We start from the raw sequence: 25174 nt of genomic DNA, 5'->3' as shown, positions 1-25174 counted from the left end.
AGTCTCAGGATTACTATTCATTTGAACAATATGGGTAACACATAGACACACATATTCACCATTTAGCATGCATGCTGTACTAGTAACATGTTTACTCTTTATTAGCCATTAGAAAGCACTTACTGATGCCTTATTCTGGTGATTATGGGGTTGGGTTATTAAGATTGTCATTCATGTACAAGAAACTTTTTTACTTACAATCAATTAGCAGGAATTAGGAGGTCTTGAATGTTCATGACATAGTTGTAGAATATTTTCATGCAGAGTAAAGCATTAATGCATGCTTTATAATGACTAATAAAGAGCGAATATGAATGCTAATAAGCAGCGAGTTAACAGTGAATGTGTATCTTGATATAAAGTGTAAGCACAGCAGGTCGAGCTGCGGCGGAACAAGCCATCGTGTAACTCTCGCTGAAAACCTATAAACTGCAAGAAGAAAATCCAACTGATTTTGTATTATAGGCGAGCTCAGTATATAATGGGAAGGAAATAATGTTTGATCCACAGGTTAAAAAGAAATGGAACAGTCTGGCTGTTCAGTGGAGCCTCTATAATATACTGACTTCACATCACACAGCACAGGCAGGGCCATGAGCGCTAACCACAGCAGCCCCACCTGTCAGCCTCCATTCAAGAAAACTGGAAAGCTCACAGTGAGATAAATGCCACAAAAATCTGCAAATAGACAGCAGTCAACCCCGATTCCAAACAAGTTGGGACGCTGTGTAAAATATATATAAAGCAGAATTTGCCAATGCTTTTTGAGGGGACAGTTTGGGAAAGATGTGGAATGCTGAACACCTGTTCGGATCATTCCACAGGTAAACAGGTTCACTGGTAACAGGTGACAGTTTATTAGCATCTTTGTTTGTTTGTTTGTTTGTTTGTTTGTTTGTTTGTTTGTTTAACAAAAGCCTCTGTCCTCTCTGACTTCAGAATCAAAATCAGAAAAAGCTTTATTGCCAAGTACGATTTTACACGAGGAATTTGTTTTGGTGAAGTTGGTGCATGACACATCTACTAAAAAAAAAGCTATTAAAGAAGTAAAAAATATAACAATATAAATATATATCAACAAGTTTGTTTTTTTCAGAAGCACAGTCTGTTTTGTTTTGTTTTGTTTTGTTTTGTTTTTCTCCAGAAACACACTCTGTTTTTTCAGAAAGAAGACCAAATTACAGGAGGACTGATGATCACACAGAAACCATGGCAACACCTCAGAAGTGTGTGTGTGTGTCTTTTCTTGACCACAAAAACCTCTTTAAGTGGTTAATTTAACAGAAAAAGATGTGAAGGAGAAGTTTGGAAAGAGGGCAAACTCATCCCTGCTTTAGGATTTATTTCGCTCCCTTTGTTGTTTTGTTGTTAAGTGGAAGCTGTCTCCCACACATCTGATGACTTCTTCAGTGTGGACCGCAGTGTGCGCCGGCAGATTCCCTATAGACAAGCAATCGGACGTGAAACGCTTGTCCCATGAGGCAATGCACTCAGCTTATCAACGTGATTCATCCTCCTGATAACACGGGGTGTCTTTGGGGGGGCTGCGCGGTGTATGATGGCCGTGAAGCAGCATCGACCTGCTGCCGCTGCCGCTGCTGCTGCTGGGGTTGTGTGCAGATCACAGGGGCGATGGCTGAATGAAACACTTCATGCTTATGACATTTCTCATCACAAGTTTAGTGAAGGCTGGAGCATCCTGTCTGTCGAGCAAAGCAACATGACAGTACTCTCTAACATCTACACTGCTCACCTTATTGCGGTAAATATCACCTTGTGGTATTGCTAATGAAATACCGGAGCGGCAGGAGAAGCAGGCTACAGTGTCAACACGGTGGCTGCAGCCCAGGTGGGCGTATTGCCGCTCCCCCCTCCTCTAATGGCACGTGGAAGATTAATCATGGTTATGCTGCGCGTGCACTTGAGCTGAAGCGCTAAGAACCTGTTACAGGCTGTGTCTTACAGGCTGCTACCGGAAAGGACTGCAGGACGAGCGACCCCGCGTGCCTGAATGAACAACAATCAGGTGTGAGCCTCGGGGCTCGAGCGCGTCTGAAAACTTAAGGCGCTGGCCGCGGTGCTGAGGGCACGCGACGAGACTGTGAGCGTCATCTTTTGCACGACCTCCTCGTGCCTGTGTGAACCCAGGGACGATGGGAAGTCAACAGTTACAGCCACCACATTTAATGTCCGTCCGCGAGAGAACATGGACGAAGGACTTGTGGATTTAAACCCCCGAATGAAGAACCACGTCTCGGCTCGACAGGATGTTTCTGGAGACATCATTTGTTACGTACTTTGACTGGTTATCCATTTATTGACCCGCTCGAGCCCGACTCGGCCAGTAAGCGTCCATTCATCCATTCCTGAGGGGAATTCCAGCATGTTGTTAAAAAAATGAACTGCAGTTATTTAGTTGCCCTTCAAGCATAGGACGTCTGCGTTTTAATCAGAGGAGAGCGACGAAACCCACCGAAACATGGCTCGTCTCCTTGTTTTGGTCAACTCCGTGGTCCTGTTGCTTTTTGGCAGCGACATGTTCTTGGTAGGAGCAAGTAAGTATAAGCCTCTTTAGCAGTGGACTCAATTACTGTGCACTTTGCAGCCTCGTGAAATGCGACATTAGCTTATATGAAATATCACAACACGTGAACAAGTCACTGCTTTAATCTGCACCTGATGATGCACCCACTTTCATTCATTCACACGCATCACACATGACCTCATGCTCAGCTCTACTCACTTTATTTTTTTAGTATAACAGCCAGCTCATCCAGTAACACCTGTTTGTGAGATACAGAAGAGATTACAAGCATGCTTAAGCGCAAGAAGGGTTGTCACACCTGTCCTTACTTTCTTTGAATAAAAAGAAGACATGGTGACAATTTTAGCCTTAAATTCACTGCTACATAACACCCTGAGGGATAACCTTGGCGGTTTTCCCTTCTTAAGCATCAAATAATAATAAAAAATCACGTTTATAGCAAGAAACCTGTCAATAATTTCCTAAAGAGTCTGAGAATCTGCACATCCAGCCTTTTCCCATTGTGTCTGCTCACTTGGAAGGCACTTTCTCTCAACCCTCTTCTTAATCCATGGCACTACTGAACACTGTGACTTGTAAAAGCTGTAAACACATTCACTTCTCTGGCATAATGTGCCACCGAAACACCAGCTGTGCAGTCAGGACTGCCTTCAGTGAGATCGCCTGTGGTTGAACTGTAGTGCTGAGTGTCTGCACACCCAGTATGATCATTTTTTGCATTCTTTCCATTGCAAGTTCAGTTTGTGAATCTTTCTCATTTCTGTAACAGAGATCTTTTCTTTGTGCTTATGTGCATCCACAGTATCTCTGTCTCTCTATCTACCAGTCTATCACCTCCTCCCTCGCCTCTCAAGGGAACTGAGTCCTACATGTGATAGCGCCTTGAGAGAATCAGACTGGCACTTCACCGTTTCTGTGGGTGTGCGTGTGTGCACCGGGTGCCTGATACAGATATTCAGAGCTCTTGTCATGTTCTGGCGCTGACATGCGAAACGCAAGAGCATCTCTGATCTCGGTGGAGTTCTGCATGCGGGCTGTCAAGAGCCAGAGGAGCTGCTGCTAGAATAATGAACATGGCACGCATAAATAGAAATTTGGCTGTTGCAATGAGCTTCAAAGTAAATGAAAATGAATTCATCACTGCAAGCTCTGTGCATGCTATGAGACTTAGGGATTCACTGTGACACGTCATTCAGAGAAGGGTCTAAATTAATTGTAAGCCTCTTTGGTTCACACTGAGGTTGTCCATAAAATATTTTACTATCTAACAAAGCAGCAAAAGAGAGGATTTCAGTGGTCTCTCATTGGTAATTCAATTAATGGAACTTCCTTAATTATTCTGAGAGTGATACTGAAATTATGCAGTGGTGGAGGGGGAATGCTGGCATATAATAAAGCCTGCTTTTCTTTCATCTCACCTACTGAAAAGCTTTTCACTCATCCGCTGAGCATGCTTTTCAACGTGAGTCATGATTACACAATAATCTACGTGGCACAGGTCTTGAAATTTGGACTGGTAACACTGCAGATTTGTAAAAACCAGCAGAAGTTACAGCTGGTCCACATGACGGATTGAGCTTCCAATATCTGAATGTCATTGAGAAAAATTGCAGTATGATGCAGTCTTTTCAAGTCAAACAGTGTAAACTCACAGAAGTTGTTCTTGGTCCAAACTGACAAGAAATACTTCAGTGTAGGAACTCTTATTTACATTCACACAGTCTGAAAACAAACATGCTCAGAAATGAATCCCTCATGAGGCCTAGCAGAGCTTTAGGCAGTAAGCTAATGTGAATTAGAATTTGCTGGATTGATTTGGATGGCCAGGCTCATATCATCCTTCAAATTGGCAATCTGCTGTTCATAAACCTGGCGACACATTCTTGACAAATAGACGTTGTGTATTAGAGCTGAATCCATCAGAGTGAGGGCCAGTGTTTGCTCATGTCGTAATTTCTTCTGCTGTCACATGGCGGACAAATACAACAGCGGTGTGTGGAAAAACATGGATTTTATTCACTCCTACATCAGTGTTTGGAGTTTCATACAATAGCTCACACTTGTTGGTGTGTAGATCTATAAAACCAGTGAGAATCCGCTGCAGCCAATAAGATTGCAAACTGATTGTAAACAGCTTGTTCATAGATCTGCTACTGCACATCCCTGCATGCTAGCCTTTATAGATTTGAAGTAATGTTAGCTTGCAGCTGAAAAGCCTCAGGGTTTGGCCAGTGATTACATTAACCTTAGACTTGCACCCAGTCCCATCTGTTCCCACTCGGCCTCAAAGTCTATAAGGGAGAAGACAGAGTGTACCTAAAGGAAGACACAGTAAGTGCTCCTACTGTAGCAAGGCTCTAAAATGTATAGGAAAAAGCATAGGACTTAGCCATGCCTGGCTGGACAGGCCCTTTCATCTGGATCCAAATATACTGTTGATGCTGCACTAAATATATTCTAGAGATTCGAGCACGGATCACGTGAAGTCCTTTCTCACACATGGCATCACGTCTGAAAGAGAGGCAGGATCTCAGAAGGGAATAGAGCTCGGAGATGAAACAAGAAAATGGTCTTCAAAGGTAATACAGGGGCAGAGAGTGCTGCAGCTGAGTTAAACCAGCACGACATTGCTTAAGAGCACCACTACCAGGCAATTTGCAGCATGGAGGCCCACGAGCAGCAGTGTGACAACCTCCTGCTGTGTCGAGGAGAACGTTTAGACTTCCCACGACTGGGTTTGAAACGCATCCAGATGAAGCTGTTTGAAGATTAACTGGGCAACACATCAAAATTCAGGGCACCTGTTTTGAGTTATTGCCTTTATTGATAAGATGCCGGCGAATATGTGATCTCACAGGGGACTGAGGCATTATTAGTGTTAGAGAAGGATTACATTACAAGCAGTCCTTCAAACTGTCACCAGCTTAGAGGTAATTGAGACTGAAATATGATCAATAACACAGGCAGCCGTAGTGAACCGCAGTGTTTGCCTCCTATGTGTGTTTAAAGCGATGTGAATTATGCACCTTTGGGAGTTTTGTTGTGTCGTTGGTGAGCTGATCAATCATCCGGAACATTTTTGAACATTTAGGCGCACTCATTCACGTTAGACTCGATATTATTTGGAAAATGAAGTAGTAGCAGCTTCTGTCTCTGTCTGAGACACAGAGTCACAGAGCGAATGCCACTTTGTCACACTACTGCAAATGAGCGCGTGAGCTTTCAAATTGCTTCTATCGCTTGAAATCATTCAAAGGAAAGAACGGAGTTCAAAAGTGTCTGAAGAAGATAAGAGAAGGGGTTAATCTGCAGAGTGTGTCTGATACTAAGTGGAGCTTGGTAATTGGTCACCGGCTTTGCTGCAACACTTCGTAAGAGAAAGAACAGAATTACGACGTCTGCTGAAGGGCCTTTAAACAATAAGTTCAATTGGAGCTTGGTGACATTTTTATTTGCTCATGAGCTCAATCATTCAGTAATCCATACCGGGTGCTAAATGCAAACACAGCGGTGGTTCCTGGAGACAGTGAAACGGAGATGACGTCATCCGTAATGTCGTGTTCCTGGTAAATCCGACACTTGGTGCCATCTCCACTTTTTCACACGCATCTCATTTTCCTGTTTCTGTCTAATCTGAGTGTCACGGTTGTCCGAGGTGGCCTGCGATCCGAAGCTGCACAGGCCATCTCATTGGGATGAATCTAAAATCTTCCCGTTTGACCATAAAATGCATCTCCCATCAATCTCGCCCCTGATGCTCTGAATATACAGTGCAAGCAACCAATAAAAAAAAATGACGCCTAAGTCAGGATATATTGCGCAGTTGTGCTTCACAAGCAAATACAGAGGGCGAAATATAAGTTGCCACTGCCGTACCTCACTCTCACAATTTCAGACTGGGCTCCTTTCCACGTGGCTCGTCAGCCATTCAGACATCCACCTGCTCTTTCACTATCTCTCTATGCACTCTGGTTAGATGGGAAGTAGCTGATTTGCTGGGCTTTGGCTATATATACAATGATTCATCCTGGCAGCGCACCCACATCCCAAGAGGGTCTTACCATTTGTTTGCTCTGACACACGCCTCGGCCACCGTGACCTATTGCTGTTTGATTTCAGAACTTATATAACCCATTCTGTGGAGTGGGGCTTACTCAGGAACATGTGGCCGACAACAAACATTGAAGTATCCACAATGACACTGAATACTGCAGAGGGGAACTTCAAACAAGCTGGAAGGGAGCATTGGAAGAGGATTGGACCATTGGACATTGCATCAATAAAAACATTTGCGTTCGCAGCATCTGTTGTCTACTCATGAGCCAACAGTGATTAAATTTTGGGGATTTTCTTATTTATCATGAGCTTCTACTGTATTAGCTGAAATAAATACAGCAATGTTAGCTTGTAGTTTTAGCTCTTTATGGTCTACAGCCAAAAAAGTCACCTTACTTCGGTACCTCAAGTTGAAAATTTACTCGTCCTGCTCCGCCGCACGCAACGGAAACAACATCATATGGGAGGAGGGCACTTATACATTAGTGATGATTCATGGCCCACTTCAACTGAACCGCCACTCGCTCCATCACCAGTAAATGACCCGCAGACAATGTATCATGGTTACTGGCTGCTTTTTTGCTCATGCGTGACTGTTTGTAACCCCCATTACCTAAAGGACAATGAACTTCAGAAGAAATGGACGTGTCATGTCTTGGATAAATGTTGCAGCTGATTCTGGAGAGTGTGTGTGCTGTTCCACGCATCCTGATGGCAGCTTAGGCTTGACATTGTTAATAAGTCAGGTTTATTCTTACAAAACGAATCAATATCCCTGTTACATAAGCTCAACTGAAAGCAGTACAAAGATGTATATTGTATTTTTTGTATATTTATTCTGAATTTGATGCCGGCACGGTTCGTTTGCAAATGATTGAATTCTAATTTTATCTACGTTTTACAAAGTGCCCCAACTTTTTTGAATTTGGGTTGTATTTTGGCAAAGTGTGTATTGGCGATGATTCAGATGCATGAATCTAAGCTCGTGTGGGGCTTTTAGAAATAAAAGCTTGTGACAGTTTTATGAGGAAATATAAATTAATCACCTGAGTAGTGGTTTGTTAAGTGCATCTCAGCCAATCAGTGTCCCAGCATGTTGTGATGTAAGTTTACTGATAATCGTTCTAATTATAATCAAAAGCTCATAACACTAAATTAGCTGCCAGTTAGACATAACCAAGGCACAAGGACGTAGGAACCATTATTGTAAATGTATGTATGACTCATTCACCGCAGCTCTCCCAAAGATAAAGGACAATACACACTATATGTGCCTTTTCCTTCCTCTTAACCTACTGTATGTCCAACCTAACACATTACAGCACATGCTTCCATAAGCTTCCCATTAGGTGGATAAAATGAGACAGACGTAACCTCTTAACCTCTTGATAACAGTGATCCAACAGCTAAGCCCACTTTCTCCCCACAGTAGGAACATTAATTTCCTCCCGTGCTCTCTATCGCGGGCTAAGCATTAGTCTGGCCTCTTGTTCATCTCATTCGCTCCCCCTCCGGAAACCAATCACTGAGTGTGTCACGAGCCCGAGGAACCGAGCGCCGTGCCTGTGTCTGACCTTGACCCCCCCCATCCCTTGGTTCATAATGCCACAAGGGCTGACAGAGGGAGACTGATAGCCTCCTCTGACCTGCGGGTCTTGAGATCTGCCTCAATGTCACCTTTTGCACAGAGCAGACCATCGTTGATTGTCTCTGAGATAACACAGACAAAAGTGCAAGAAGGAGAGAGGGACAGATAAAAGGGGAGACACAGTGAGATAAGAGGAGAGGGATGTGAGAGGAGCCGATATAGAAAACAGCAAATCATTTGAAATAGCCCCCAATTTCATCATTTTGCCTTTCATCTTTCTCTCTGAAGTGCACTTTTTGGATGAAATATTGTCCTTGTACAGCACATGCCTTTGGCTGTCATCTCAAGATGACTGTGTTATGGGTTATTATACCCATGCCTCATGAGTTAATAAAAGCGTTTGAAATACAAATTGACTGTACAAATGTCAATTAATATTCGCTTTGTAGTGAAGCGCTACAGAAAGCCGTATCTAGAAATCTTACTACTGGTACAAGAGCAGCTGTGATGCTGAAGTTACAACTCATTGGGCAAAGCGCATTATTCTGTCTATACTAATACACACACACACACACACACACACACACACACACACACACACACACACACACACACACACACACATATATGTCAATTCTTTTTGCAACTGCTTTCACATATCTGACAGCTCAAGACGTTTCCACTCACATGACCCTCTCATCATAGCACCAGTTACCTTCTGTGACAACACACAAAGTCCATTAGCCCCACACTCACAACAAAAGCCCTGAGGATGGCCTCAAGGTCCCCATCTGCCCAGCCAATTGGATCTTAGCTCCTCCATCTAGTCTCACATAGCTAGACCATTCTTTGCTCTTCATTTTAGCACAGTGTTAGCGCTGGAGAAAGGTCGGGCTAAACCCATTATCTTTCTTTCAGGGGAAAAAAGCGTTCTCGCTTGTATTTCTTTAAACTGATCACAATCGTCCTGGATGTCGCTAAGGCCAGGATGCAGCCAGGAAGACTTGCTTTTGCGCAACATTTGCACATGTGGAGGTGAGCCTTGGTATTAAAATGGCTAAATCCCCCCAAAAAAGAAGGCGACTGCTGCTAGCTTGTTTAAGTTCATTCCGTTAGCGACCAGGTTAGGTTAACTTGCCATTTTCAGCTTGTAGGCTGCTAGCTCAGAGGTCGTTCAGGTTGTTTCACATAGTGACAGGGACTTAAAAAGTGGTAACACGCAGGGAGCAGAAGGGGAGGGGAATGCAGAGCTAAACAGTCATCCAATGGCAAACTTTCTGTGAGGCAGGCTACAATCCATCTGACCGGAGCGATTGTGAAGTCGTACGAGGTCCTCTATTAGACCTGTCACCCCCTCTGTTTCTCCTGGCTTTTGCTTTCCCAGGCTATTATCCCACTTCACAATCAGCACATCTGCCGGGCAGTAAATCATGATAGATGGCCATGATGTGACTGGGTGAAGAAACGTAACCCTATCAGAGGGAGCTGGACGTGAAACAGACACTGTGGTTACGTTAGACAGACCAGTCTGTCAGGTGAACTGATAAGGGCGTTTAAAGGGAAAGAGGGATAATGTGAGAGACTCATACACATCTGTGATTTTAGCAATTCTGTAGGTTCATAATAAAATGCAAGGAAGCAGTTTATTTGAACAGTTACTTAAGGAGTTAACTGAGGTGCTCACTTTGATTTTACTACTTTGAAATAGTTGTTTGGTCAGAGGAGTTGATACAGTGGTGTGTTGTTATCAGTGTCCTCCCTTCAAAAACACAATCACAGTAGAGATGGCGGTCTGATGGTCTATTGGTCTGCGGACAGTGGAATTGAAAACCGTGAACAGGAAAGTACTACTGAAACCACTCCAAAATCCACATTAAACAGACAGAACTATAGAGAGGATGCTGTTAAAAAATGGCATTTTCAGTCTAACAGCTTCATGTACCACGATGACACAGAGCCGGTGTCCCACAGCGCTGCTGACTAACTCATCAACAAACCTGACCGCTTTTGAGACTTGGTTATTCACATTTAATTCAGAAACAAACACCTGTGCCGCATTCAAAGTGCCAACACAATGCTTAAGACGTTCCAGCTGCAGTGTGGACACAGATGGCACGGGTAATCTAATATCTAGAGGAGTGGGTGGATTAACATTAACATAACTCTGTTTCTGTTTCCTTTCTTCCAGACAGGCCACCAGCTCCTGTCAATGTGTCCGTCATGCACCTGCGGGCTGACTCTGCAACTGTATCCTGGGAGGTTCCAGAGGGAGATATAATAATTGGCTTCTCTATCTCGCAGCAGGTAAGTCCTAAACTTCCAATGTGAATCAGGTTAGCAGAACAGCCCCAAAAAGAGAAAATGACATCAGTTTTATTCTTGGCTGGAGCCATTGGTGGTTTGGCATTGAGCCTTCATCGTGTCCCGCTGAAATGTTGTTGGCACGCCAACCAGCCAATAGCTAGAATGAAGAAGTTCACCTGGAATCCATTTTCAACCATGTCACAGCTTTTGACAACCTGTGGGACATATTGGGACAAAATCCCAATGTGGGTTTTTTTCCAGACAATGAAATGATGATTTATTCACTCCGAGTTTGTAGAGGAGGTTTTGTTAGCTCAGCAAACACCTCATCTAACATGAGTCTGTCCAGCATACTGAGTAAGTAGCAGCACATACACATAAGATCCTGGTTAAATAAAGATGTGTTTTCATCTTGGTGTATATTCTTAAGAACCCCCTTAAAGCTCTGCTTAGCATGCGGAAAGGCTGACTAAATCTTGCCTTCAAGCTTGGAGTAAAACTTGGCATGGTCTGTCAAGAGACAACAAGGCCACAGCAGAGAATGCACAGAAGCATGTGAGCCTGCCAAACTGCGTTCTTTTAGCACGCACAAATTCAAAGGCTTAAAATACGAGAACCAACGAAGGCTAACACGGCTTGACACAATTCCATATGCTGCTGTAATCATGTTTATGCTTCATGCAGATCATAACATTAGCAAGCGATTCAACTTTACAATTCACTCATGCGACTGATGTTCATCATGTTAGCTGAATTTCAACACGTTTGGTAATTGCCTCGAGTGTATAAGGCAGTTTAATTATTACATTATTCATTGTTTACAAAGAGTGACATGGTTTTTTTGTTTTATCAGATCTCACTGTCAGGCAGGGCAATAAAACACACACCAGAAGCAGACATCTGGCCCAAAGCCACTTGAAGTGCAGATGAGCTAGAGAGTACAGTGAGAGGAGAGCTCTGCGTGCAAGCAGGAGGAATAATTGTCACAGCTTTGGGTCTTGAGTGCTCCAATAACACTCTGAAAGGTCAGAACAAAGTCTGAGACTTGTGACTGAAGGTACTTGCAGCCTAAATTAATCAGAATATATTGATGGCATAACTCTTCAATTTCCTGTCAGGACTCCATATGGCAAAAATGAAGTGCCAACTGTTAACATAATGAAGTACTCAGCATGTCGTTCGCCAGCACCTTGAATATTTTCTGGTTGGTCACCTCCGTCTCAGATTGTCATGGCCCATATCGAGATTTGTGATTGTGTGTAGCTTTTTTTACGATGTTGGAGGGTGATACATTGTTAATGCGTTATTGGTCTGTAAAGATGAAAGTCATAAAGTCAAGAAACAAGACTTTTTACAGAAGACAGTGTCCCTCTTCGAGACACATTTACAGGGATGCTGTTTCTGTGCGGTGACCTTGAACAACTCATTGCCCACTCTGCTGATTATTGCATCCACTCAATAGATCAATCCATTGTCTTGTTCCCTAGAGGCAGGAAGGACACATGCAGCGATTCATTCGGGAAGTCAACACCACCAGCCGCTCTTGTGTTCTTTGGGACCTGGAGGAAGAGACAGACTACATCATCCAGGTCCAGTCAATTGGCCTCTATGGGGAGAGCCAAGCCAGCAAGAAGGTCCATTTCCGCACCCTCAAGAAGACAGACCGCTTCCCCTCCAACAGCTCCAATCAAGGTATGCTCTGAGATACAGGTATTGATCATTTCTAATGGCGAAGCTCATTTGAAAAAAAGGTGTTTCTGTCTGAGGGGCTCCTGCTTCCTCAAATACTATTAAACCTCTTAAAACTAAAGGACGAGGCTGGAATTATCTTTCTTTTATCATCATCAAGTCATTTAAAAACACGACAACCAACAACCAACCTATCCTGATCACAAGTTGTTTATGTAGCCACAGAATCTATATCTCCTTGCCATGGAGCTCCATTATTGTCAAAAAACTATTAGTCTTGCTTAGACGGACATATCTCCACACTTTGTTTCACCACTGTGCCAGCACTGGAGAAAGAACTCATTATCATTCTGGGGGAAAAAAACGCTCCGGCTTGTTTGCATTGCGTTAAACCAGTCACAATCATCTTTCCCAGGATGGTGCCTTTGCAAAATAGTGTGTGTGTGCTCCAAACCACATGTATTAAAACTTCTCAGCGTGTAGGATGCTAGCCCAGAGGTTATTTCATGTGCACGGCGACTTTGGAAATGGCAACACACAGAAAGTGAGTGTGAGTCAGACTAAAAAAAACATTCACAAAACTAAGAGCCTACAGCCATGATAGCAGCTCTGTGAGGTCGTATTCCACCTTAGTTTAGCGTGTTGGCATGCTAACAGTTGGTAATTAGCACTAAACACAAAGTACAGCTGAGGCTGATGGGAATGCTGTTGGTTTTGAGGGTTATTTGATCATTATCTGTAGTACTGAGCAAATTTTGACCTGATGGGGCAACTAGTGGACATCATTAAGCTCATTATGATTCATCCTCTGGGGACCACAAACCCTATTACCTGGCAATCAATCCAACAGTTGTTGAAATATTTCTGTCTGGACCAAAGCGGTGCCAACAGGCACACAAACATTGCCACCCTTAGAGCTGCTAGCGAGACCAAAAACTATTAAAAACACAGAAAAAACAACAGGCTGCACTGGATGACGCATCCCTTTATTAGCTGAACATGGCCAGCGCGGTCAAACTAGCAAAGCAGAAGCAACGGGGAACACATTAAATGTTCACTTTAATGAAAGACTCATGTCGTTTTGTGGCACAGAGGTGTGAGCTTTGGACACACAGGCAATTAGTTCGTAGGATAGATTCATTCAGTGTTTTGGTGTCCTCATGAGATTTATTAACAATTTATATCATTTAATTACCAGGCATCATGTTAGTTCAGAACGTCTCCTCGAGTGCTATAAAGTTTGTCAAAATGCAGTATAATTAATTGATGATGTCACGACAGGTCAGTTTAGTCTCACTCTGTTACGTAACATAATGCTTTGCTTTTCATTCTAGCGTAGACGGTACAGCCACAGGCCACAGGCACAGACAGGAGCGACCATTACACTCGCTTTTCCTGCTGTCGTGCTAAAGCCTCTTCTGGCTGTTGAATGAATTTAAGCACCCTGACATTGAAAAGGAGGTGAAGGCTAGTGCTGGCATAACTGTAACCTGAAGCCTCCTCTCACAGGGTCTCTCTGAGGGGTCTCTATGTGCTTCTTGCTTTCTGCTAGACAACAATTCATTATTGACAGACTCTTCAAGCGTGGCTGCAGGCAAGCTCCTCTGAATTTATGCAACTCTGTATCAACCCGTGTGCCTAATCAGGATTGTGACACACACTCTAGGACACTTCGGCTCCGGCGTCTGGGCTCGGCTCATGGGCCGGAGGAAATATGAAGACTGTGACCAATAGAGAATATGTTCAGTGGCTCTCCATTTCTTCCAGTGCAGATGAGGGAAGAGTGAGAAAAAGCTATTTGCTTTCTATTATAAGCATTTGAGAAGGGTCTGCGTTTCAGAGGAAACTCCTTTGCTAATCTCCTCTGCATTAGTTCAGCCATGATTTTCAGGATGAGCCAATTACATTTGACATTGGTCTCGACCCAGGCCTGACACTTAATTCCTCTGTTATCTTATGGTCTGGTTGAGGTTGTGATAGGAAGTGCTGATGCAAGTGACTCATAAATGTTTCTCTTCAGCTGACTCAGGTTTGGTACCATTAGTTAAGCTGGCAAGATCGGCAAAAGAGAAAGAGACAAATTCAGGCTCAAGTTCAACACAGGAGCGTCCACGCTCTCCATTACGCTAATACAAGCACTGGCATTACACTCCTTTCTTGTTGCTCTACATCAAACACTCAGGAAATTATGTTCTGTGCTTGGTTTGGAAGTTAAAAGCGGTGGATTTTAGAAAGCTAACTAGCATCAATATGTGAACAAAGCGCTGAGCATGAAAAGACTTGCAGCCTTACTGGTTTTCCAAGACTCTCGGAAAACATCCACGATGCAACATTAATCAGGATTTGTCGGGATCCAAGTGGGTCAGAAAAACAGCCCATTCGGTGGATGAGCTTCATTTGTGGGAGTTTGTTTTTCGAAGTGTAAAAGCAATCAGTGTCAGCTCTCCATAAATCTGACGCCAGCACTGCTGACTTCTCATGCCCCACTTTCAAAGTCCAATAACATCAAGTTTCTTTACGTAACTCTTTTCGTGTTTATTGCTCGGCTCCTCTTCTCATGTTTGGCTCTGTTGTGTATTGTACATTCTGATGTTGTTGGCAAATTTATTGTGGAAAGAGTGACACACACACACACACAATGCACACATCACCAGGGAAATATCCACAAACAACAGCTGTGACTAATACTCTTTTAATACAGAGCCTGTTAATATTTGTGATATTAATATCCCGGTCTCAGATAAAGACGCTAGCTGAATGACTGCAAGACAAATAACCTAATTAGCTCTGCTGGTGTGATGGAAAACCATGAATGCAACATGTCTGCAAGCTAAATGTTTGACGTTTCATCTTTGCTTTTAAACCTGTATGAACGGTTATCCATCCATCCATTTTCTATACCCGACTATCCCTTTTCGGAGTTGCGGGGGGGGCTGGAGCCTATCCCAGCTGTCAACGGGCGAGAGGCGGGGTACACCCTGGACCGGTCGCCAGTCAATTGCAGGGCTATAAACAGCTAAATTACTTTAAAGATATGGTGCTAGCAATGGTACCACTGGACATCTGAATCATGTTAGCAAGTGTAATGTTGATGCTTGCTATTGTAAACTGTGGCTTTCATAAAAGCTGGCTGGATCACTCTTAATGGGGAGATCTGGGAGCTTTTTATAATCCATTTTACAAAGCAGAAAAAATACACTTTTGCAAATAAACTTTCACATCCTCTACATTAATTACCCTGATTTCCCTTTTAAACTGTACACTATGTTGCATCAGCCGGCTAATGATCAGCCACATTAGCTAACAGGTTGGTAACTTGTCCTGTTTATTCTAACTCAACATTAAGAATCGAGGTCACTGATGGTCATCAACATGAGAAACTAGGCTTTTCTACTACATACTGCTTTGAGGCCACACTGTTAATTCCCACAGCTACTGAATTTCTGTTGTTTTTTAATATTACAGTTCTGTCTCTTACCAAGCCAAAGGATGCTTACAATGTTTCCCCCTAAAAATAACAACATGTCGTATGTATTTCTCATAAACATTAATGAACCTTAATTTAATGTGACACTTTTTGTTCAGGATCTTGCTGCTGATCATTGTTCCTTAAAAGCCTTTTTAAACTAGCTGGCTCCAGCATCATAGAGCCATTTTCAGAGATCCTTTGTCACAGCCAAGCGCCTCCTATTGAAACTAAATTGATTTTTGGTATGTACCAGGCATCCACAAGAGCCGGAGCTATGATACTCACGAATCAATAATGCTTTTATTTTTTTTTCTCTTGAGCTCAATGCAATTCTCTCTGATAATGTGATTGCATATTAGTGCAAATGCCACTGAATGTACCTGGCCTGGAAAGATTCAGCATCCATCCATTTCATATAAAGCATTGCTGGGCAAGATGGTATGTGCCATGTGTCGCCGGAGAATTTGAATTTAAATGGGCTGCTGGGGATTTCTAGGATCAATATGTCTTTCTATTTCAATTCCATTAGTCGCATGGAACCCTTTTAATCAAAGTATGTATTTATGTGTTGTGCTTGGACTTCAAGGGCGAACCATTGTTGAACTGTGGTCAAAGGAGCAGGGCTCTGGCCTTAAGTGCAGCAAATAGATGGACATAAGAATATGACACTTTTGTTGTAGGCAGTATCTTAAGCAATGTCTACATATGTGCAGTTGCATTTTTTTTGAAGAACTCAGCATAATTCCAGCATAATGAAGGGAAAACAAAGTATTTACATTGGACATCTGTGGTAAGGTAAAATGAACATGCTGCATTTGTTAGCCTGCTGCCACAGTCAGTCCAAAAAATCCTCCCCAAACAAAAGACACGCCGAAAATGTCACCTGCTGCCACTAAGCTGTCAAGCTGCTTCACATCAGAGAGCAAAAAGAGAATCATTTCAAAGGATGTATGCTGTGAGCAGTCAAACCTAACTAGGTAGGAGGTCCCCTTAGACACAATTACTGTGTTATACATCAAAGAGATGCCAGGCTGTCTTTGCTGAGTCAGAAGCTACACCCAGGCTCTCCCATTAACGGCACGATACAAACGTAGGCTACACGCCGTTCGCTCGATGCACAATTCTACACAATTTCACAGCTTCACATCTTCATGTTTGTGTGCGTACAAGTTAACAGGCAGCTGATTTGCTCAGTGGGAAAATGGTGAAATCACAACTGACAGGTTATGAATTGATTGGTAGATCAACAACAAATGATCAGCAGCTATGTTGATAATTAATGAATCATGCAAATCACTTTTGGGCAAAGCTGCCAAATATTATAGAAATACAGCTTTTCAATTATGAGGATGTGTTGCTTCAAGTTGTGCTGATTGTGTTGTCTTTGTGCACAACTGGCAGCCACAGCTGATAAAGTGAAGACCTGACTCTTAAAACTGAGAAAATGAGGGATCAACATTTCTCAAAGTTACTGAGCTATTGTTGATTCAACTTAATATCTTAAATTTGTTCTTTTCATCCTCAAAGTTCAGTGCAGCAGCAGAGAAATGAAACCTAAAAAACAACTGAACTGAACTGAACTGAACAGTCTCACATGGACATAATACAAGAATAAATCACACGATGCATCTGTGTGACAGCATTACGGCACCCCCGGTGTGTTGATACACGGCTTCCCGACACAGTTCACAGCCACCAACATCACGGGATTTGGAGCGAGCAGAGGGAAGGTCGACTAATTATCTGAACACAAACTCTTTGGTGCACCGCAGGCGCCACAATCCGCTCATTCTCCACTAGCAGAGCATCACATGGCATATTACATAAAATATGTATGATACAGCAGCAGGACATGTTATTCAGGTCATCTGAAAATTCTGTTCACTCACTCTGTGGTATGAAACGTACTGCATAAAATATGACCAAATACATACTGTTGGCCTTTTATCAGCATGCTGCACAGCCTGCATGCACCAAAAATACTCTTTCAAGATACATAGAGTCATTGGATGAACTAGAAAGCTGTAAACAAGAACAAGATCAGTCGGAAAGTCTTGTAAAATACAAAAGCCTGAAAGATTACTGAAAAGCCTCAATAAGCTGTCATCATCCCGACATTTGCAACCAGCACTTTCTCTGTGCATAGACACAACTCTACATAACTTTTCATATAAACAGAAGAGCTGTATCACCGAGCGGGCTGGGTTCATACAGAGGCGATATGGGATTAATAAAGTGGAGAACAACTGGCAGGAGCACTGACCTGAGGCCTGATCTGACATTTCAGTGTAATGTGCAGCCTGGTTTCAACTCCAGAGCTCGCTGTGCGACGGGAAGACTCAGGAGATGATGTAGGTGTATCTTAGGTTCGCTGTCATGTGAGGGTCAAAAGAGTTGGCCAGCTGTAATCCTTTCTCCTCTTCACGCTGGCTGTGAAGTGATACCAGGCGACTGTAAAAGATGGAGTAGAAATGTGTTCTCCAGCTCAGTGCAAGCATTCGCAGAGTGAAAGCTACATGCTGCTACCAAGAAGTATCCCTCCGCCGTGGCTTAGCAGGCGACAGAGGGAGTTTCATGCCACCCTATTTGCTATACAGTTCCCCTGGAAGTAAATCCCACACGGTTAGCCTGTAGCTAATAGAGAGATCTAATTTCCAAGATTTCAAACGTTTGACAAGCAAAGTAATTTCTGTTCAACTGGAGGACACCTGGATAGCCATGAGAGGCTTGTGCTGCCTGCCCTGACAAACACTGCTTTTCCAAGAGAACAGCGACAACTGTGAAATCAAGAAAAATACTGTGATGTGACATTTTATTACATATCATTAAATTAGCATCAAGCACTTTTCTGTGATTTGTGGTCATTTTAAATTCCCGCCGTGCTGCTCAAATGCCCGTGCACACTACTACCAAGACTGACAAATGTGGCAGTGTAATTGACCCTGAGCCTGAATAGCTCTCATGTGAACAGTCTTGGCATTCTGGGCCAGTTCCTTGACAACTTGATTCACTCAAAGAGGCAATTGGGAAGAGTGGTGCTCTGGAAGACTTCCATACACGCGGGTAAAGAGATAGTTTGGGGAGAGGAAATAGGCCCATATAGTTAATCTACTTAAAGGGGGATTAATGCTACAGGATTGATATGTGGTAATGCCCATCACATTTTCTAACCACTACAGGTTTTTATTAAATGGCAAATCAGTCATGAGAGATAAACACTGTCCATGTCTTCCAGTCCTCACTGACAGAATGTAAGTTGAAGATCTTGTAATATCAGGAAAGGCATTAAAAAGGCCGTGCAGGCAACACTGCCCTTGTGAAAGTCACAATGTTCAGCTGAAACACAGCTCCGCCACGATGTTTGAAGCCATTGTTTGTGATGTTGATCTGCTTTGTTGCATTTTACTGCATCTTTCATTTTGTCTCTTCTATCTAAGGACAGAATATTCAGCACATTGTATTCAGTATTTTGTGTTTTGGCCGTCTCTTCTAGATGACCCCACCGTGCAGGGCCTGGACAAGTCCCGCCATCTACAGACAGGAGAGATGATCATAATTGTGGTGGTCTTGGTCATGTGGGCAGGTAGGTTTGTAGACTGTGTGTAGTTCAGAGGAGAAGAAAATCAGAACCAAAGAGCAAAAATGTTTTAAAGTCCCCAAAAACCTATTTTCTCAGTCAGCTCCTAAATATAAGCAGTAACATCCTGTGGGAGCGCAGTATTTTCTGCCTCAATTAGGACAGTTTTTGGTAATTCACATGAGAGACTGCTATATTTTTTGTCCCTGTTTCACGTACCTGACTGATGTTGATGTGGTAATTTGGGGAAAAGGTGATATACAAACATATTTCCATGCATCAATCTGAATCAAAACCAAATCAGACCAAACCAGCCAAGTTTATGAATGTCATGTGCTCCATGAATAATACCTTTGATTGTTGTTGTTGTTGTTATTAATGTTTAACAATAAATGTAAAGAAATCGGTGGAGCTGAGCCGACATGGATAAAACTAGATTTAGCTTTAGGACAGTTAGAGGTTAATCAGGTGTCAAGCTTAAGCACTGGATTAATGTTTGATGGGTAATAGTGAGGATACTGTCTCTATAATGACCATAAGCTCTCAGGCCTTCAGGGTGACACTGTAACACACGTCTCTGATCTTTTAAAGGTTATTAATAGGCTGACTGTAGACCCAGTAAAGTCCAACCTATAAATCCAAATGCCATGCATGGATGTTATTGAACAGTTGTTATCAATTGTGAAATTCCAACAAAATCCTGCTTAACAAGCTAAAAGATAATTGGACTTTTCCAATGGATCTGCAGAATGTTAACATTTATTATCAGCCTCCATGATGGAGACCAGTGGTGCACATCTGAGAGAGGTTTCACACTGTAGATTGTCTTGTAGCCACATCAATACATTGACACATTAATCAATAAGCCACTAATAAATAAAGGGACATGGTCATCCAGCACAAGACCAGCAGGATCCCTATTGAGCTGCAGTTAGAGTCCAAAAAGTTCAAGTAACAGAAATAAATAAATAGAACAACTCTGAACATCCCATCCCTTTTAGGCTTTTTTACAACGCCGATGTCAAACCGACATCACGCTTTTCTGAGCGTTCTCTTCATCGGAGCTCTCCGTCCCAGTATGATTTTCTATTCCTCCACGGAAGTGTGCTGATTAATGAAGTGTTGAGGCACAATGAGAAGTGGCATATCTGACAGGCTGCCAGGAGCAGGGTTTCCCGCCCCCGAGCGCCCGAGTGAGATGTTAAATAATACTAATGAGAGGAACCAAAGTCACACGGAGGCTGTGAAGAGTGGGCGCCAAAGAATAAAAACACCTCATATGTGCGTTCATAATGGACTGCTCATTTGCAGCCAGCCCGGTTCAAAGTCAGTTTACCTCAATCCCTCATTAAGTGACACATCAAGCCATCAAAAGTTCATAATCTGCACAACACAGTTTGTTTATTTCTGCATGTATTTGTTCTTTTCTGTTCTTTTTTCCTTTATCTGTGTTACTCCCCGCTGCTTGCTGTAGCTGTGAAATAAGAGAATTTAATCATAAAGTCATTGCTTTGATATGATGCAATCTCATCTGCTGTATCGTGGAATGTTTCTGTGTCTTTATTGGCTGTCGGTGACTGCCTGAAATGTAGTGAAGGCCTTAAAAAACATCAAATTTTCATCAACAAACTGAAATGTAAACGATTTTAAAGCAGACAAATCACTGCTAAAATGCTTCTGCAGCTGACCCATGAAACAAAGCAGTGCAAACACGGAGATGCCTCCCATGAATGCATCTGCTGGAGACATTAATGTGTAGCTGCAGTATTATGTGACGCATGAATGAGAATTAGTTAATTAAATGGATTATGCTATGCTAGTATTCAGCTCTCCGGTTGTCATTACCAGAACTGTACTGCATATCAGTTTCTGAATATTTAATGATCACATTCTCACAGAAATTCAGTGAAGCAAGGAAGTTAATTGTGAGCGTACAGTACTTGTCCGATCTGTGGGCAGAGGAGCATCTGTGGGCAGATTGAAAAATGTAAGAAAGCACAGTCAGTGGAGAATTACTCTCTTCCAAGCTTTCAGATAAAGGCACAGGCATCGCCCTCCCCTGGGAGCGGAATTCCATTATCCACATGGCCTTTCAACGTGCTCGGTTAGAGGAAGTGGTGACATGTCTGTGAGTGACAGTTGCTGCCTCATGACTGAATTCCTATCCTCTATTTTTTGCTTGTGTGTGTGTGTGTGTGTGTGTGTGTGTGTGTGTTGTCCATCCCTCACCTCGTGGCAGCTGTTATTGCCCTGTTTTGCCGGCAGTATGACATCATCAAGGACAACGACTCCAGCAACAATAAGGAGAAGGCCAAGCCGTCGTCCGAGCGGAGCACGCCAGAGCACCACAGTGGAGGGCTGCTGAGGAGCAAGGTGAGCGGGAGTCCCCTGAGTGAATGCAGCCTGTGTCACAAGAGAGCTGTCTGCACGGGCAGCAGTGTCACGTTCACTGTCCTGACCACACAGGCCTTCTCTGCTCAAATCCAATCTTTAAGTTACTCTGCAGTGTTATTTGCAAGTGATCTGGTCAGTTAGCACGTAAGCTGGTGATGTGGCTTTCTGATGTGGAAGCATGAAAAATGGAGATCCATCACCTCACCCTCCAAACAATCACTGAACTCCTGCGTCGCACCAGACAAACTCAGTCTGCACTGGTTCTGCTCAGCTGCTCCGACGCTCCTCCATCACGCTGGATTTGACATTAGCACTGCACGTTGCACTGCGAGTGAGGCAAAAGACACTTTGAAATCAGAGCGTCCACACCTCCAAAAGCAATTGCATTTCATGTAATTTCTTGCTGTTTATCGTGAAAAAGTGTGACATTGATGTGTTTAATGTGTCTGATGTGTTGAAGGATGCATTCAGGTGATGTTTGTCTCTTTGTTCTGCACCTTCGCTGCAGGAACGGTTTCCCCCAGCGAACAATAACATTAATGTAATCTAATCTGCATCCTCAGCCAACTGCCATGAAGCACACGCCACCTCTTTGGCGTTTCATGACTGCAAACTTGATTACACTGGATATTAAGACAATTACTGTAGTTTAGCAGAATACAGGTACATCTGGCTCTGCTATAGAGGATGGAAAATGAAAAAAAAATCCAACGTGCCACGAGTAATGAAGGATATATTGAGAGAGTTGCAAATAACACTTGACTGGGGAAAAAATACAGCTTGCATTCAATGAAGCACTTCTATGGCGTCTTTCCACTCCTTGAAAAACATAATACTGAGTCGCTGGTGGATCCTTGAATATGTGAGAAATGCTTTCAAAAGGTAACCAATATCAGTGGTCAGATAAATGCAGTTCAGTAATGAGGCCATGACCGAATCGATAAGCGAGGTCATTTGCGTTGTGAGTGTTGACCTCTGGCTAGGATTTACCGTAGCAAAGTATTGAGCTCTCTTGTTTAAATTAGCTGTGGGGTAATCGCTGCAGGATTTCTCATCGTGCCGCTTCCAATCCTCAATAAGGTTTCTGTCAGAGAAGTTCCGATGAGGACTTCAAAGAGTGTCAGTCAATCAAAGGCTTTGGTTCTTTTTCAAGCAAGCAAAAGTCTTTAAGAGGTTTCTTACTGACAGAATGACCACGCACACACGCACACACACACACACACACACCAGTGGCTGGTGAGGAGAGTGGATGTACGGAGACAGATCAGGGCCACATTTAATCAGCGTGATTGAAAACATCTCGATGGCTGTTGGTCTTGAACACTTGAAAAAACAACAGAATGAAGAATTACATTACTGCTAGCATTAGCTCTCGGCACACCATTGAAAACTAGTGTCAAACACAACACTGACTGTGCAGCAGGTACAGTGAAATGCAGATTATTAATGTCTTCTAGCACTGAAATAATATTACCATCCAATTCCTCATCCAGGTACAGTATCAGGTTACCGTGACGGTGTATTGGTCTTCAGTGGTCAATTTTTTTCCCATTCTTCTTTTCTCTTGCAGTTTCATCCGTCCGTGCCGTCTATCAACATCATTGAAGTTTGAGAAGGAAGCTGAAGTTAAATTCCTCTGGCTCTTCTACCATCAATGCATTCTCCACCTTTTTCACTGATGAGGAAAGAAACTCCAGTGTCTGTGGGTCATCATCTGTGAATCAGGTTGACCGAGGCCGTCTTACAAAAGACGCACATGCATGCACGTAGTATTTGTAGGAAAACACAGACTGCAGATACACACCCCTACACACACACACACACACACTGTACATAAGCTACCACAAACCAACTCCTGCAGGTCTACTAGAACATAAATTAATGTTAACCCATGGTGCAGTTAACATTGATGTCTTTGCCGGGTGCTTGGTATGTTATTGCAATACAACACACACAACTTATCATCTCTGGGAGGCCTGTCTTCATGACTTTAAATACGCAGTGTATTTTTGATATTGGCATGTGCACGCCCACCTGCTATCGGCAACTCAGCTCTGAATAAACCCACATTCTCCATTAGAAGTAGTGTTAATCTATTGTCTGATCACAAATGTATATTATCCGAGTGCTGCAGGCAGATTGTTAATGAGGAGAGAGACAGCAGATACACGTATCCACCACAACAACATGTCTTAATGTTTTATAATTACTGAAATTCAAATAGCATTTTCTGGGCAACATTGTATTTTTTCATATTTCATACATAACAAGCATGATGTCTGTACATATTTCATTCATTTACTAAATGAAGTTGCATGCAGGTCATTTGCCTGTAGAATAGCATTTGATGTGCATTTGAAATTAGATGCCAAAAATGGAGAAATAAACATAATTCAGTACCGTGGAGCTGTTTTCTTCTATGTTACCTGCTTTTAGAACAGGACGTCATCTTTTATCATCCACTAGATCTTGTACATTTCCTGACAACTGTATTTCCTGACGTGTAAAATAAAACCTTCTTTTCATTGTCCCATTAAAAAGTTAATGTAATGGAGTCTCTCTCTCTCGCTGAAATGCATAAATCACCTCTCCTGTGCACAAAATGCACGTTCACACACAAACTGCTCATCAGCTGTCTGTGTTTTGTGCACTCTGAATGCCGGCCAACACTTACAGCTCAGTAGAAAACTGCACGTCATGCACAAAATGCTTGCCAAGCCGCATCGCAGAAAGTGTTTTAACACAGGTAATACCTTCCAAGTAATTAGATAATGATAGTTGAAATTATTGTGACCTCGCCCCCTTCAGTTTGTGGTACAGAATGCATATAGTGTGTGAGAGATTACACATTAAACCTGATGATTTAACTTTTCCAGAAAGTTCAGATTATTTATACATCATATTATGAGGTTCCTGAGGTCCTAGTCATGGTCTTAAAACTACAAAAAGTGCTGTTTTTCTAACAGAGAGAAAAGCACTTGACACGGTCGGGATAGAGATGTGATGTAAGGGATAACAGGCAGGGATTTTAAAGGGATCATGTCTCGTTAAAGCTCTTCAGCTCCAGAGATGGTTCTCGAGTCAGCTTGACGAGATGCACTCATTGATGCTGTTCTGTGAACACGATTCGACCTGGAGAAAGCTGTGTTTAGCTATCCTACAGATACATGTGAAGAATCTGTATGAGGGAAAACCACGAGTGCAATAAAATCAAAATATAAGACTAGCAGCTGGACGACTAATAGAAAACTAAACGAAGAAACTCTAATAGTGAGACATTTGCAGTATGTATAGATGAGAACAGCCTGCAGACAGAATGCCTATAAATATACTGAACACACTATGATGGATATGTATGTACAGTGATGGGTAAACAGCTTATAAATAGTAGTAAATATATACTGTGATGTGTCAGGTAGTAATGAATATATATGCTGAGATGTAAACAGACTATAAACAGTAAATAAGCAGGTGGAGCCAGTGCAGCAGACGATATGTACAGTACAAGCACATATCAGTATGCTAGTCCTATAAGAGGTGTTTTAGTGGCGA

At 42.7% G+C, this 25174-nt stretch overlaps 1 protein-coding gene across 2 annotated transcripts; it reads left to right on the top strand.

Annotated features, from left to right (window-relative positions):
* Positions 1-1571: 1571 nt before the first annotated feature.
* fndc4a (fibronectin type III domain containing 4a) lies at positions 1572-24495 on the top strand. 2 transcript variants are annotated; one of them, XM_070987200.1, is made up of 6 exons: positions 1572-2555; positions 10378-10493; positions 11981-12185; positions 19145-19234; positions 21468-21601; positions 23193-24495. In XM_070987200.1, the coding sequence occupies exons 1-6, from the start codon at positions 2480-2482 to the stop codon at positions 23232-23234; spliced, it is 663 nt and encodes a 220-aa protein (XP_070843301.1). In that variant the 5' UTR covers positions 1572-2479; the 3' UTR covers positions 23235-24495. The 2 variants fall into 2 exon arrangements, with proteins under 2 accessions (XP_070843301.1, XP_070843302.1); XM_070987201.1 differs by having other exon boundaries at positions 2465-2555; positions 10382-10493; positions 23193-24170.
* The last annotated feature ends 679 nt before the right edge of the window (positions 24496-25174 follow it).

Source organism: Chaetodon trifascialis, chromosome 19 (genome assembly GCF_039877785.1).
Source record: "Chaetodon trifascialis isolate fChaTrf1 chromosome 19, fChaTrf1.hap1, whole genome shotgun sequence".
In the NCBI taxonomy this organism is placed as follows: domain Eukaryota; kingdom Metazoa; phylum Chordata; class Actinopteri; order Chaetodontiformes; family Chaetodontidae; genus Chaetodon; species Chaetodon trifascialis.
This window is presented reverse-complemented; position numbering and strand designations above follow the sequence as displayed.

What these genes read in the sequence shown, in the direction of transcription:
- fndc4a (XM_070987200.1), top strand. Translation starts at nt 2,480, where the DNA reads ATGGCTCGTCTCCTTGTTTTGGTCAACTCCGTGGTCCTGTTGCTTTTT. An exon ending in GCTTCTCTATCTCGCAGCAG is followed by an intron (nt 10,494 to 11,980) that starts GTAAGTCCTAAA and finishes CTTGTTCCCTAG; the next exon opens with AGGCAGGAAGGACACATGCA. An exon ending in CTCCAACAGCTCCAATCAAG is followed by an intron (nt 12,186 to 19,144) that starts GTATGCTCTGAG and finishes CGTCTCTTCTAG; the next exon opens with ATGACCCCACCGTGCAGGGC.